At 37.7% G+C, this 16,349-nt stretch overlaps 1 protein-coding gene across 1 annotated transcript; it reads right to left on the reverse strand.

Annotated features, from left to right (window-relative positions):
- Window positions 1-13,583: 13,583 nt before the first annotated feature.
- On the reverse strand, window positions 13,584-15,213 carry LOC147480971 (putative germin-like protein 2-1). The gene is made up of 2 exons (XM_086577796.1): window positions 15,036-15,213; window positions 13,584-14,247 (listed from the first exon to the last, which is right to left on the reverse strand). Exons 1-2 carry the CDS (start codon window positions 15,148-15,150, stop codon window positions 13,697-13,699), a joined length of 666 nt encoding a protein of 221 aa, XP_086433922.1. The 5' UTR covers window positions 15,151-15,213; the 3' UTR covers window positions 13,584-13,696.
- Between the last annotated feature and the right edge of the window lie 1,136 nt (window positions 15,214-16,349).

Below are 16,349 nucleotides of genomic sequence, written 5' to 3' on the forward strand. Positions count from 1 at the left end.
CTTTCTTAGTTTTCTTCTCGTACTCCTTGAAGGGGTAAGCGGGGAATTCATACTGTGGGACAACTTGCTTCTTTCTTTATCCAACGAGCTCCGAATCTCCAAACTACAAGGTGAGTGTTAAATACGACTACAAAAGGCGAGTGCCTTATCCGGCTACCTACTAAAAGTGGGGAAATAAGACGACCTACTTGCCGACTTGCCTACCAACTACATGTAGAAGTGCCTACCTACTACTAGCAAGAAGTGGAGGAAGGCGAAAGCCGGTCTTGGATCTGAAACCGGTCTCATATAGGCGGCAAATTAATAAACGAGGATTTGACTTAGTAAAAGGCGGTATCGAGAAAGTCACTTTTTCTATAACCCCCATCTTTTGGCTTAAAAGCGGGGAAGTAAGTTAGGTGGCGGTATTTGGAAAAAGCAACTATTTGGAATCAAATTACAGCAATATGCCTCGTAAATTAGGATTAATAAAAGATAGAGTCCTTTCATATCCCATCCTCGGACGTAGACTTTTAGTCGAACCGATTCACCAAAGTCACGGCAAGACTAAGTGGATTTAGAGGTAGAGGGAGTGTAACTAGTCATATTTTAATAGCCCATTGATACGCTAAAGATAGTTGGCATATGGCGCTATCTTTCTTACCTGGTCCATTTCTTTCTATCTCTGCCGGGGATAGGTTCTTCAATATCGGGACCGTTAGGGACGGGAAAATGCTTTTGGAGTTCTAAGGTTTGAGTCCCAAGACCGAGAAAACAACTTCGCGTACCAGAGATAGCCTTCTTCCTTGCCTAGTATTCATTCTAAGGTGCAAGCCATTAGGAGTTCCTTCTTCCTACGAGGCCATTTTAGTTGAAGTTAATAAAGTGCTCCTTACAACAAAGCGAGAGCCAGTTCAAACCTTATATCTTGGAGTTGCCCCCGCTGTCGATCCAACCGAGGGAATGAAATTGTTGATGCATAGAATGCCCTGTGATGGACAAATTGTCGACATTCAAGCATACCCATAACCCCTTCCTTTTTATTAGTGCACATGAAAGGGAAAGCCTACTTGAGAGACTACCCACACGGTGATCCATTGCTCTGCCTTATCTGCTGAACTCTCAATTGATTGGCGCATGAACGGCATGTACCCGACAATCAAAGACGGCTTTGCCAGCTTCCGGCAAAAAACGAAAACTTGATCAGATAGTTCGTGCTAAAGTACCAAATGCCCCGCCTTTGATCTTTCCCTTGCCGTGTAGGTCAAGCTATAAGAGCATCATTGGACCGACAGATGACAAGCCATTCTTATGTCTCTACATCGCTTCTCTCTTTCTCGCATTGACCGGACAAAGGTTTAGTCCTAAAACATAAGGTTTAGTCCTAAAACATCTCGTTAAGATGGAATGCTATGCTTATGATACCACATATACCCAAGGATTAACTAAGAGGAAGTTGAAAGGTATCCTAGTTGTATGCGTTACTACTGCTGAAATTTTTTTTTTAGCAACCCAACTGATTTTTTACAGTGACTTAAACATTAAATTTGTAATCTTTGCGGAAAAATTCAACCTTTTAAAAAAAAATTGTAATCTTTGAGGAAAAATTCAATCTTTTAAAAATAAATTGCAATTGGCTTAATATAACAACAACAAATTCAATTTTTCAACTAATAACATATATTAATCAAAGAATTAAGATCAAAATATGTAGTACCTGCTAATTGGATGATCGAGCAAAACGCATTCCACCAAAACCCCCCAAATCGAAACCGAAAAACTGATGGGAAAACAAATAAAATAATTGAAATCTGAAGAATTTATACAAAAAAATAAAAATAAAGTGTTAATTGTGCATAAAATGATAGTACATGATTACGAAACTAAAATTTGTTGATGGCGACAGAATGAGATGAAAACAACAATCGAGATTTCAGAATGAACCTCAATATCTATTTCTCTCTCACACTTTGTTTAAGAATGAAAACTATCTGTTTTGTTTTGACGAAGGCGGATTCTCAAAATAATATTTTTCTTATTTGCCTAATCGAAATTTAGCCCATGAAGTCTAATTTTTTCTTGAAATAGTGGAGCGGGAAGTAGGTTGTGGAAGCTCCAAATTCTAATGTAAGAGGACGACGGCTATTGAGTTAGACAACCACGGCTATGGGCTCACGTTTTATTACGTGGGCTAGTAACCGTCGTTTATGCCCGAATACACCTGTTGTTTTTTGGCCAATTTGGTGTAGTGAATGGCAAAAGGCCAAAAAGCGCAACTAAAGCTCAATCTTTTGCAACGCTGAAGTGTGTAGCATGCAACGCCAATTGGTGCAGCTATGGGCACACCTTTTGCGATGCTCAGAGTGTTGGGAAAACCAAGTTACTGCAACGCCTTGCGTGGCAAATAGTTTGAAATGGCTTGGGAATTTATTTATTTTTGAAAATATAAGTAGCCACAGAAAAAAGTTGTACTAACACTACTAGGCGTTGCAAAAGCTAAAATGTTTTTGCAACGCCATATAACGTGTCACAGTTAAGCTTTTGTGTCACACTTTTTTGCAACACCTTTGAGACGCTAAGCTTGGCGTTGTAATTAATCAATTACAACGCATTTTAATACATTTAGTGACGGGGTATGGCGCTGTAAATGAGCCTTTCTGTTGTAGTGAATGGAAGAGGGAAGTGATCTTTACGTGTTACGGCATTAAGTTTGTGATAGTCAATGCAAATTCTCCATTTCACCGGGACACAAGTGGAGATGCATTCATCATTTTTATTTCACACAACTGTAATGCCAGACTTCTTGAGAACAACATGGACAGGACTAACCCAAACACTATCAGAGATAGGGTATATGATACCTGCATCAAGTAAACATAAAACTTCCTCCCTTACCACCTCCTTCATGGCGGGGTTAAGGCGACATTGCGGTTCCTGCGATGTCTTTGTGTCATCATCTAGATGTATGCGATGCGTGCATACACTAGGGTCTATTCCTTTGATATCATCTAAGGACCAACCGTAGCGGAGTGATGTTCACGAATGACATGAATCAAACGTGCTTTTTCATCGGTAGTTAAATAGGAAGAAATTATTATAGGGTGACTACCATTAGGATCAAGATGCACGTATTTCAATTCAGAGGGTAGAGGTTTTAAATCTGGAGTTAGAGGATTGGGTATCAAGGATTCGTGAGGGGCCGTCTCTTCAATAGAAAAGAGCGAGTCCGGTTCTATTGAATCAGTTAGCAACGCAGCAGTAGGGTCAAATAGTGGTACTGACTCTAATAATGCATGGACATCCTTAATGTATGAGTCATCGTCAAACTCAGGATTATCAAAAGAAAAAAATTGGTGTACCTCGTCTGGGGAAAAGAGTTTGAAAAATATTCCTATGCCAGACTATCAACCATGCTAATATCACCCTCAATATCAGGATCGGGAAGTTGTTTCATTAAGTTGAATACATTGACTTTTACAGAAAGGTTTAATTTCCAAAAGACATTGTCATTGAACCATCTCGACAATTGATGAGAGCGTTAGCAGTTGCAAGAAATGGACGTCCAAAAATGATAGGAATTTAGTCACATCCAACTTTGGTATCTAAAATGACAAAATCAATGGGGTAGTAAAAATCTTGGACCTTTACTAGGATGTTTTCTACTATGCCCTTTGGGTACTTGATGGAGCGATCCGTGAGTTGCAAGGTCATACTGGAAGGTTGTAATTCATGAAGACCTAACTGCTTAAATAAGTAGTAGGGAAATAGGTTAACACTCGTGCCTAGGTCGAAAAGTGCGGTAGCGGTATACTTGTTACTCAACGTGCATGGTATAGTTGGTCGACTTGGGTCCTTGTATTTAACCACACCATTAGTAGCAGTAATAGAGGAAAACTGCTCAGTGAGGAACGCTTGTTGAGGAACATTCATTCGTCAGTTTTTGGTGCATATGTCCTTCAAAAACTTGGCATGCTTGGGCAAATGCTTAAATGCATCAAGAAAAGGTAGGTTTATGGTCAAATTTTTGAAGGTTTCTCGGATCTCATCGAAATGTTCATCAGGTTTGTTTTTTGCCAAACGGGCAGGGAACGGAGCTTTTGGTTGGAATCTTGCATATGGATCGGTGGCGTCTTTCCCCAGGGACGTGGTTGCTGCTTTGGAAGGAACAACTTCGTTCGCTATAGGTTGCGAGGTAGGAGTTAGAAGGACGTCAGTCACGACTTTCGTCGGTTCAGTGTATGGCATACGTATGTGATTGTCGATGGTTCAGCCAGAACGAAGAGTGGTGATGGCATTTACCTCACCCTGGCTGGGATTACTAGATCCTGGTGCATATATTGTTGAGTTCAAAGGCAGTGTTTGTGGGCTTAGGGTTGGGAATTGCTTGGCCAGGAAACACGCCCTTTTAACTTTTATCTTGTGCTAGCAGCTGAAGAGACTGTTGGATAGATGCTAGGATTTGAGATTGGTGATTCATGTAAGTCAAAATTGTTTCAGCTGTTTTATCGGCAGTGGATTGTCCCAGTGGAGCATTAGGAACAAGTTCACGGTTATTGTTTACTGGTTGATTTTGGTAGCCATAACCTAGATTAACGGGGACAAGGCTGCGGTTGTTTTGGTACCCTATATTTGCAGTGTTGGGAGACTGATTTTGTCCTTCCTGGAATTGTGGAGGATTTCCTTGATGATAGGAATTGCAGTTTGTGGGTGGTCGTACAGGAGGGTTGTTGAAACCCGGAGGAGCTAGCTGTTGGGTAGGGGACGCCAAGCCAAATTCAGATGTTGTCGCCAGGGTGCATTAGGGATGTTGAAAGCACAAGCCTCTTAAGATGGTTAGGGAGGGCACTCGTATGCTGAAGGTCAATAAAAATCGGAGTGCTCAGGACTTAAGTAAATAAGACATGGGAAAGCGTTGGCAGCAATGACTTGTTTGGGTTTTTGATCATTTACTTGAACCGAAAGAGCATCGACCTTTTTGGTTAGGGACTCGATCAGAGTTTTTAATTTAGGATCGGGTTTGACCTCAAACATAGACGTAACTTTGGTAGGAGTGTCTTTAGAAGATCTGGAAGAATCAGTGTTACCTCAATGGGTGTTTCGTGAAGCCTGTTTCTTAAGAAAAGTGTATGCTTCACTAGTGCCTTTGTCAATGAAACAACTTCGATTGTGGTGCTTCGCCCGCGTGCCAAACTGAAGCTTTATCAGCTAAGGTGAAAGGAAACAACCTAAGCAAGACTTGTTCATTGGTAACAGTCGGATGGTGGAAAGTGGTGGCTACTTGCTGCATCCGACGAAGGTGATTGTACAGTTTTTCATGGTCTAGACCATGGTAAACAGGTAACAAACTGAAAACGTTTGTCGAATGCGAAAATCACCTGCAATCTCATCGAGTTTAATGCAGGAAGCAGGTCCTTCCTGTAAGGCAGTATAGAAGTCCGAAAGGGATTTCTCGACTGTGGGATTTTCTTGGGCCATAACTATGGGAGATAATGACAACGGAGATACTTGACGAGCTTAGTTTACGGAGGAAGAACTATGTCTAGGGGATAACTTATGTAGTTGTTTATTGTATTTCCGACGATGATATGTATGTTATAATTCCTTATTAGTACCAAACTGTAGTCTCATGCAAACACAAATTTTAATTCTAGGCTCATAAGGAACGAATTATGTCATGAGGATTAGTAATTACCGAAGGAAGGAATTGAACCACGTCTTCCTGAACTGTTGCTAACATGAGCAGGTAAGCTATGGTAACGTGGGAAAATTCCAGCAGCTAGGTCACGTGAGAGAATTGAGGGAGGTTGTCCGTGCTAGCACGTTCCTTAATTAGGTAACCTCAATCTTTCACATTTGCTAGACATTGATGGAATAGGATGATGATTTATGATGGTGTATTATGCGATTATTATTAATATGATTATGATGAAATTTTTATTATTAGGATTGTTTTTTATTTATTTTTTATTTTTTATTATTATTATTTTTTTATTTTTTTAATTATTATTTTTAGTGTATGTAATTAATATATTATGGAGACGTGATTACGAAACATGCAATTAAAGACGAGAGATGCCAAAATAGATGATTAAGCATACAATTAACACATGCTAGTTTTACACAGGAAGTCTACACATGCAACTCTATATTACTTATACATGAATAGAAACACGTCCTATGCATGCAATAATATATAGCTACTGATACGTGCAACTATATGTGAGCTAGAGGAATATCGAGAATGAACTTATGCAAATGAATACCGCGTACGTGAATGGATGTAACATACACATACAAAAATAAACTAAGCAGGTGGTTTGAAATCACATAGACATCCAAATATATATATTCGAATCATATTAACTGTATTAATATGCAATGACGAACCACACATACCCAGAAAAAATTCTATATATGTAACGAGATCTCATGCCAACATACAAATATGCGATGTAAAATAGGTTATAGCAATCAACCAAATAATATCCTCGACAAAGTTGGAGGAGTTTAAGAATTCGAAATCTGGCGTCCCACTTTTTCTCATATAACGATCAAATTAACTCCTGAGCTCATGAACTTACTGGAAGTTAGATAAACATGTCTAGAGAGTCCAAAAGAGTATTGAGAAGGAAAGTGGATTGGACCTGAAAACTGGAGTATTGATACTAATATATTAGTACTATATTAGTACTCGTGCGCTACTAATATAGTCTTGTCCGAGACTGTAAGATCAATGCAGTACTTCAAATTCCTATGGAATTCTTAGACTGTGCTAATGATGATAATCAAGATTTGGTTCACAAATATCTATTAATAGAAAAAGAAAAGTTGGTACAAGCAGGTACGTAACACGTTAGTATCGCAGAACAAATGAAAATAAAAAATATGAAGGGGGTAGGAGAGGGGGGTTTTTCCTTGATGTATTCTAGTTGTTACGTTTAATGTCTGGAGTCCTTAGGCGTGCAGCGATGCCATTTGATAAACGGTAATTTCAGGTTTTGTCCTTTAAGTCCGAAGTTCGCAGTCCAAAGTCCAAAGTCCGTAAACGTCCGTTTAGTCAAGTTACCTTACTCACGTGGGTTGGTAGGATAGGTCGAGTAAGGGATCGTCCATACCTTAGGGCTCAATAAGGATCACAACTGGATTTATAGCTTCTCGTGAGTAGGATTTTAGGTTATTTCTTTGGTTTAAGTAAATTAACGGTAATGCAAGTAACGTAAAATAACAACGATTGATTTCTACGTAAAATTAACAGGGATAGAGATACAGGAAAAAGGGTTAACCGTACTCATACAAGAATCAGTTTCAACAGTTATAGTATCATATCACTATAACTCTAATCCGTCTCAAGTTCATAGACAAACCCGAGATGGCGTCAAGTATCGATCCCTAGTGAGATGCACGCACCTCTGAGCTCATCTCACTAGCATAAAGAGTTGAACTAATATTCCATCTCTGGAATATCATTTCAGCTCTTGGTTCAATTCTACATCTGCTGGACAAACCAGAGAGCTAACGGCCACCATAGGGTCTCACACGAGACTTTTTAAGTCTCTCTTGAGACTGTTCTGGAGTATCAACACTCCAAACTTGGACAATCTCAATCATTTTGGGACCGGATACATAATCTACACCTAATTCCAAAATAGTGATTCTGGAACATTAAAGTGTCAATCTTGATCCTCACATGAGCATCATTAACCCTCCCCCTTGGGAGGATTTTAGCTCATTGTCATTGGATGATTAATTGATCTTATTGTATATAATAAATAAGTAAATGAAGAATAGAAATTTAACTTGAAAAGAAATGAATTTTATTAATGTAAAAGACTTACAATACTTGATGTTGGAATAAAAAGTTATTGGAAGGAGAATGCAATACAACAAAAGGAAACTAATGCAAGAATATTTAAGCTAAAAAACTGGTCTAAGGTCTCCCTCTCATATATATATCTCCTGGTCTCCGTAAAGCCCCCCCTCTATTTATTTCCTTTTGTCTTTTTGTTTCCCCACAACATCCAAACCTTGTTTCATAAGGTTTGTCCTTTTCTTCCATAAAAATCCAAGCTTTTGTTTTCATACAAAACAAAAATCCCATTTAATGTTTTGTTTGTTTCTCTTGGCATGGTGACACCAAGGTGTGCCCCTAACTGCTTGCCTCCTGTTCCTGGTGACTCATCATGCCTTGTGGGCCCACAGAGTGGGTCCACGTGTTGTGTCCAGTAGTGGCTCAGATTTTGGCGTTTTTACAACTTTCTATCTTTGCATAGAGCTCGCCGCCCTAGTTGCTCTGGCAATTCACTTGCTGAAATCAGTGTCCAGGTTTGAAAGATGTGAGCTTCGGAAGTTTGTTGCTTCTTTACTCGTGGACCCGTTCTGCACTGGTTTTGTTCCTTTAGAAACTTCGGCTCTAGTCAGGCTCTTTTGGGCTTCACTGGGGTTGAGTGGGAAGACTTCAAGTATGTACAGTATTCCCGTACTTTGATGGATGTTTTATTATCATATTCACGTTAACTGCGGAAACCTGCAAAAGTACGAAAATATAATTATTTCATGATTATTAAACACATAATTAACCAAAATGCTATGTCTCTCGGGGTTTAATATTACAGTTTTGAGTGCTTATCAGTTAGAAAAGAAGCTTACTTCAGACATCCAATGTTCATTACAAAGGAAATAGAAAACAAACCTTATTAACAATATCACAAAATAAAAAATCATGAGACAAACAAATGTGTACAGTTACTTCTGGAGATTAACAGATTGATGCTAGAAGGGAAACTCAGAGAATTCAGGGCAGATGCTAAGCCTGAAATCACTGCAACAATAAATGATGAAAAGCCTATTGGAGTCATTAATATGATTTACAAGGGTGTGATTGACCTTCACTCCTTTTGTGTATGAGATGTGGTATATGGATGATGTAGATAGATGATGGTCGTTGAACAAAAAGAAACGTATCAAAACCTAATTATCCCTCAATAAGTAAAGGATGAGTAGGGTATCGTTCCACTTTTAAGTGTATGTTTATATGAAGGACATGACTGGAAAGGGGGTTTGAGGGATTAAAAACTATAATTGTAGAGATTTTAGATTCTAATGCTAAACTAAACTAAACTAACTAAATTTATACTAAAGCTAAGAATTGGAAATAGGGAGAGAATATGAGAGAGATAGATTCAAGAGATTCAAATCCACCAATGCTTTTGATTCAATGACTTTTTGCTTCATGTTGTTCGCCAAGTAGACTACAATCGGGCAATCAAGCGAGTGTCGATGCCTTTTTGGGTGAAACATCATTAAACAATTAACTCTACTTAAGGTTGTTCCTATGTTCATGTTACTAGTATCTTCTTTCCTTTTATGTGAGCTTGGGCAGCTATTCAATGAATCACCATCTAAGGCAAACATAAGGAATACTTCCCTTACTCTAAAACACTACACAATTAGAAGAAAAGTATAGAATAATAGTATAATATTCAATTACAATAAATAAAACTCTATTCTAGCATTATATTCAATTGCAATAAATAAAAGCATGTTACTAGCAAATATTCAATTGCAATAAATAAAACCCTAAACTAGCATGATATTCAATTGTAATAAATAAAAACCTTAATCTATACTTCCATCCCCTGGTGTGGGCAATGGAACTAATAACTAAAAACATAAAGAACTAACCTGATTGAAGAACATCATGAACCAGAAGAATCATTAAACCTTAAGCACTGGCTTCATCTCCTCCCTTGAAGGGGAAGATTAGCCTTCCATAAAGAAGGAAGAACACGAAGAACGAGAAGAAGAAGAGTCAAAGAACATAAGACTAGAAAGACTAATTTATTAAGACTCAGCTAGTTAAAACCGATCTTTTATTATTAATCTCTCTCTGCCTCAAGTTCTGGAGACAAGAATATAAGTGAATTGGCAATTTACATGAGGCACTTAGGTCCTCTATTTATAGGGGTTACAATGAGCTCTAGAAGCATTCCAAACCGTCATTTGTTTCCTAATACAAATAGACTTCTTTCAGAGTCCAACTTCATCTCCAAAACTGAGAAGGAATTGGCTACAGTGTCGATTCATGCGTCTGGATGCTCGATCCATGTGTCCCAGACGCATAAGCCTATTTTCTCTCTTCTGCTCTATCCTTCTATCCTATTTTGCGGGCTTTGGTCCAAGCAATGAATCCTTTGGCCTTGGGCTTCCAAATAGACTTTAAAATAGGTCCAAGTCGCATCTTTAATAGCTCCAATTCCTTGGCCTTCTCCATGATTGTCCACGGGCCTCCCATGTGATCCTTAATGCTCCAAATTGCTCCGTTTTACCCCATTTTCTCTAATATTCTACAAAACTCTCTTTTTCACCTGTAGAATCTTAAAACACAACTTATAAACACTATTAGTCTACTAAGATAGCTAAACAAGAGGCATAATCAAGGGTTAAATAGCACTTTTTGAGCACTTATCAGTGATACCTCAGAAAAAGATCTTAAGGGATAAAATAAGGAAAATTTCAAGCGTGAAAGAAATTCTTGAGGTTAATATCGAACCAATACCAGTAAACCCTATGCTGGTATCGGCTAGCATCCCTGGTGCAATCATGTTTGTTCCTGATGATTTTTCAAGGTAATGCTTCCTCATGACAATGTTTTATTAATCACATCAAGGATAGCAGGGTACAATGTTTAGAAAATTCTGGTAGATTGTGGTAGTTTAGGAAACACATTATTTTGGAAGGCTTTCACTGGTATCGGTTTAGATGAAACTCATTTGAAAGCACCTCAGTTCAATTTATATGGTTTTAATGGGAGTTCCACAAAACCAACAGGAGAAATCAAGTTACCAGTTAGAGCAGGACCTAAAATAGTGATGATTAAATTTATAGTCAGCAAACATTAGTCTGATTATAATGTCATACTGGGTAGAAAATGGATTCACGATATAAGAGTAGTACCAAGTACTTTCTACCAAGTCATTCGTTTCACAACTGCATATGGCTTACATGAGATAAGGGGATATCAATCAGAATCAGAGAAATATAATTTTGTTACAGTAAAAGGAATGATGAAAGAGAAACAAAAAGACACTGGGGGCGTCTTAGAAACTAAAGTACAAATAGCAATTAATGAAATCTTTTGTTGCTGAGACTGATACTAAAGAAGATCAAAAGTAGTTAAAGTTCACAATGGAGATGAAGAAAGGAGAAGAATCTTTCATAAGAAAAACAATAGAAGAAGTGGAAAAGGGTTAATATTGGAAAGGATCATGAAGAATGTTTCACGTTCATTGGAATAGAGTTAAGTCCAGTAGTTTTCCTTCTCGAAAAATTTCAATTTTTAAGGGTTGAAATTTGAAAATTTTGAGAGGGGGCGATGTGGTGGCCAAATATCATAAATACCAATATGTCGACCCTTATTTTGCATTATAAATCGAGATATCGATATAAGGGTCGATATCTCTCTTGAATTTGACTTGTTGCAGGAAATAGCGGGAAGGAAGGAGATGATAGGACACGCGTCAATAATTAAATGATTGGAGATCAGTGAAGAAGAAAGACTATATAAAGATCAAAAGAAGGAGAGATAATGATTCATTTTGGTTTTTTCCAACTTTCATACTGGTAAAGAGAGAGAGATTGTAACCGCCATTGATAAGTAATAGAAACCTTCATTTTCTTTCATCCAAAATCACAATTATTTCATAGTCTTTCTTGATAATTACAGTGACATTGTAAGCTATTTTTTCATTATAGTGGATTTTGGTGCACTTGTGGACGTAGGCAATTGCCAAACCACATAAGTTCTTTGTGTTCGTTTATTCTTTGCTCCTTCATTATTGCTTTAGTGGTTGTATTGGTGTTATTGTTTTGTCATTGATTCCAAGATCTTGAAAATAATTGTCGTTAGTCGGGATTAGTGTGATCTCTAATTCCCAACAACAGTAAGTATGTAACGCCCTCCAACTTGATATAACCTAGCTGGCCACTCCAGGATATATTAAGCTGGAAAGCACTCGCTTACTTGAGTGTCTCTACAATTACCAGAACAATCAAGCAAACGGTATACATATAATGGAATCAAAACAATAACCTAAGACACTCACAATAACATAATAGATTTAAAACAAAGTATACATTTATAAACAACGAAAGACACTATTGTCTTCCATATGATACATGACTACAACTCCAGCAAAATGTTTACCAACCCAAACCACATTTACACAAAAAGAACTATAGACAACCCCTAATCTACAACTTAAACACTTTTGAAACTCACTGCACTCCGTCATCCATCTATAGCAAATTTCCCTGAAAAAGAAATAAAACACCAAACATAAGCCACAGGCTTGTGTAAGTGATAACCTACTGCTAATACTTACCTTAAGTAGACAAAAGTCTCAATAGTAATAACCAAAGCCCAACACATATAAGAAGTGAATAGATAGTATCATGCCTCATAAATAGGTCTTAACTTCAACCAACAATAACATAGCTTCAAGTAAATAACCACAATGCAATATAATTTAACCCATCAGCCACACATACTAACCTTATATATAATATTTTCAGGGACCACACTTACAGCCTCCAATGAGGTAATGCCCTATGGCCTCGCAAGTGACAAACAATAATATACAGCCTCCTGAAAATATTACAAAGCTTTCAGTGGTCACTTGCGCCCTATGGCCTAACAAGCGGTCATTTTCCCCCCTGAAAGTTGAGAGGTACGGCCCTGCAGGCACACACACAAGTACCTCCCACTAAACCATATATACCATAATCACATTTTACCATATAACCCTATCCTATATTCATATATCCAATATATCCAAGATAAGGAATCCATTTCCATCCATTAAATCATCTATCATAATTCTTTCACTACACGTAACATTACACTACGATATATCAATACCCAAATATCACTTCTGATAGCGTATCAACCTTACGTCACATCATACACAAGCGAAATATTCACTTAACCATTTATATAAGAACAATAGGTATCAGGGTTAGGGAAATAACCAAAATCAATGAGCATATAGAATAGAAATTAATTAAACTATCATAAAGAGTAACTCGAAATACCTAAAACCATCCCTTACTACATCCAAATAAGTTAATTAGTTGGGTATACCTCTATTAAGCATTCATCTATCTAAAGTAAGAAGTGTAAGTAAGAAATCACTTACCTTAAGCAGTATAGTTATGGACAGCAGCCTAAAACAGTGAGAAATCCATCTCTAATAGCTCCCAAAGCCAACCCATGATAGCTACAAACTTTTGTTTTCTTTAAGTGGTCGGTACTAAGTCGGTAAAAGAAGAGAAATAGAACTCTCTTGACAGTGAATAATTTTGAGTTTTAATTCTATTTCACTTATGGGCCGGGTTAGTCCTACATGGGTCATGGGTACCCCACATGACAAAACAGATTAACAAAAGAAAATAAAATTAATTATAACTCTAATCATTATATTAAATATGCGTACAAACAAAATAAAAATGGGTTTCACAAAGTAGGGCCCTCTTGCATTGTTATCCTGCAACAACAAAACTTTCAAATTATGATCAAGTGTCAAATGTGACATGTATGTAGACAAAACTAGAAATATACCTTTTATCTTATTTATTTGCGAAAAATGAACAGAGAATAGAGCTCTCGATCTATTTTATTGACTACTAGTAGCAGTACAAACAACATTAAACAGTAGTAGTTCTAGTTGATGTCCATCCAGAACTGAGCTTGAAGATGATCAACCACTTTCTTGTCAACCTGGAAGGCCTTCGCTAGAACATCATCGGATATAGGTGGATTGGAACCAAAGACACTATTAGCAATAGTAATCACGCCAGGGTTCTGGCTGCTTAGACCAGCAAAGGCAACAGTGTTAGTCTTGCCGATGTTGAACTGGAAGTGAATGAGGCCTACAGGGAATACAAATACATCACCCTTGTAAAGGACTTTGGTGATGAGGCGATTATCCGGATTCGAGGTGACAAATCCAACATAAAGAGTACCCTCCAAGACTACAAGAATCTCAGTTGCTCGAGGGTGCGTGTGGGGTGGGTTGAGACCATAGGGTGCATAGTCTATGCGAACCAAAGAGATGCCGAGCGTGTTTAGTCCAGGTATTTGAGCCACATTTGCTGGAGTGACTGCTGAACCAAGTTGGTTTGATGTGTTTCCAGGTATATGGAGCCCCCTTAAGAAGAAATCGTTGGCAGAAGCAAGCTCCGGACCCTTGCAGAATTTTCCATTGACAAAAACTGCAAAATGAGGAAGCATGTGGAAGTGTTATGTAGTATTGCAGGGATACATGATAGCAAAGTAGTCAATATATAGGGTGAACTAGTATTACCCCCCCACTAGATGAGCCAATTAGATTTCCCCCCCACTAGATGGGAAATTAGGGTCTCTCCCTTAAATACACACAAAAAAATTTCAGTCAACCCACTTTGACTTTTTTTTTGTGTGTATTTAGGGAGGAAACCCTAATTTCCCATCTAGTGGGGGGGAAATCCTAATTGGCTCATCTAGTGGGGGGTAATACTAGTTAACCCCAATATATATATGTCAAACTTGTGCGTCGTGATGTGATTAAACTTTCTTAATTATTACTTGGACGTTTTATATATATCATAGCTTTTGGCCTTTACTTTGTGATGGAAGTGTTCTATTGTCTTATGGTACATATAAAAAAAAGACATCACTCTCTTTTTCCTTCTCAACGGACAATTTTTAAAAGATTTGTTGAGACTGATCTCCATCATCATCGACAATCTGGTTTTGCTTTACATATTATCAATAAAAGGGCAACGGAAAATATAAATTACATACGGAGTGATGGCCATTATAGCAATTACAGAGGCCTTGCAAAGTTGCAACACATATAACATTGGAGTAGCCCAAAATAACAGTGACATAGTTTTGCCTTTAAACTGAAAAATCAAACGAAAAACAGCAAAAGCGAAAGTAATTCTGTTTGAACTTTTGATTGTGATAGCACTTCTAATATACTAAATAAAAACAAAAAGATGGAGAATAGAACTCATACCACCATCTTTAGTTTCATTAATGGCAACACAGAAGTCCTGAAGTGGACTAGGATCAGAAGCAAGAACAGAAGAAGCTAAGGCAAGTAGGGTCAAAGCAACAAGGATAGTGGCCATTGTGTTATGTTATGCTAAGTTTTGTGTTATGTTTTGCCAAGTTTTCTGAGTGCCACTTTAACATGTCTAACATTCGTATTTATAGAGGTGCACAAATAGAAGCCATAGAGGCAAATTTGGAAGTCTTTATCCATTTTGGAAAATTGCAAGACGCGCGCCAAGTCATTGAATACATTGTTCAACCAAAATAATAATAATTGGTAACTACCCAACAACTACAAGATTGGCTACATTTTAATCTGAATTACTCTGCGTACTGAGTAGTCGACTAAGTCCTTTTGATCTCTGAAATGATGTCAGGTTTGGAGAAAGGTAGAAATGGTAAGCAGCACAAATTTTCTCTGAATTTAATTATAGGCTGCTTACTAATTGACTTTAAGGCATCTTCTAGTAACTCAATAAGGGAAAAACATAAACATATTAACCTTTCCATTTGAAAACTCTGAGCATCCCATAGTTGAATATCGGAGGAATTAACCAATTGCTAATATCTTGGCAGTCTGCTGGGACCGTGCTACATCAGTAGGGTGAGTCACTCACAGCATCAGTACGCATCAATTTCATAATTCTGCGACTTTTAACATCCCGTAAGTAGAAATCTATGTCCAAATTAAGACACAAACGAGAAAATTGATCTTTCCCTAGTCAACGAGAAAATTTATCAGTAATGAAGATAAATTTTCTAGGTATTACTGTTAATAAGGCTTTAAAGGTGTAGAAGATTAGCAAAACCTGACTTGCATACACGAATATTAGCTCTCAGGCAGTAGTCAGGCACCTAGACTAATGGATGCACAAAAATATAGAAATAATACTAAATTCAAAGTACCTGGATGCAGAGGAGCCCAAACTATATACGAAATGTATTTACCAAAAGAAAAGATTAGAAACAAAAAATATGACCGACAAGCTGAAAAACGCTGGAACTCAACTTATCAGTTAGCTTCTTGGTCCTTGGTATAAGAACTAATTTAGTAATATCTCTCATTAATGCCTGTACGACATTGAATCGTCCTTCAGATCATCAGTAGCAAATGAGGAACCATGACATTGGTCGCCTTTCTGCGCGACCTAAAAACAAACCTAACTCCACAGCTTAACTGAAACACTAAATCACAGACCTACACAATTGTCTCTAAACATTACCAAGTCGAATCTAGGTAGGTCTTAGACCTTCCACTTAGAGTGTCCTAAACTTT

This window comes from Coptis chinensis, chromosome 8 (assembly GCF_015680905.1).
Source record: "Coptis chinensis isolate HL-2020 chromosome 8, ASM1568090v1, whole genome shotgun sequence".
NCBI classification, from domain to species: domain Eukaryota; kingdom Viridiplantae; phylum Streptophyta; class Magnoliopsida; order Ranunculales; family Ranunculaceae; genus Coptis; species Coptis chinensis.

Bases quoted from the DNA above. Each gene is read 5' to 3' on its own strand.
- LOC147480971 (XM_086577796.1), bottom strand. From the start codon at position 15,150: ATGGCCACTATCCTTGTTGCTTTGACCCTACTTGCCTTAGCTTCTTCT. The intron at 14,248-15,035 runs GTATGAGTTCTA...CTCATTTTGCAG, and splicing joins TAATGAAACTAAAGATGGTG to TTTTTGTCAATGGAAAATTC.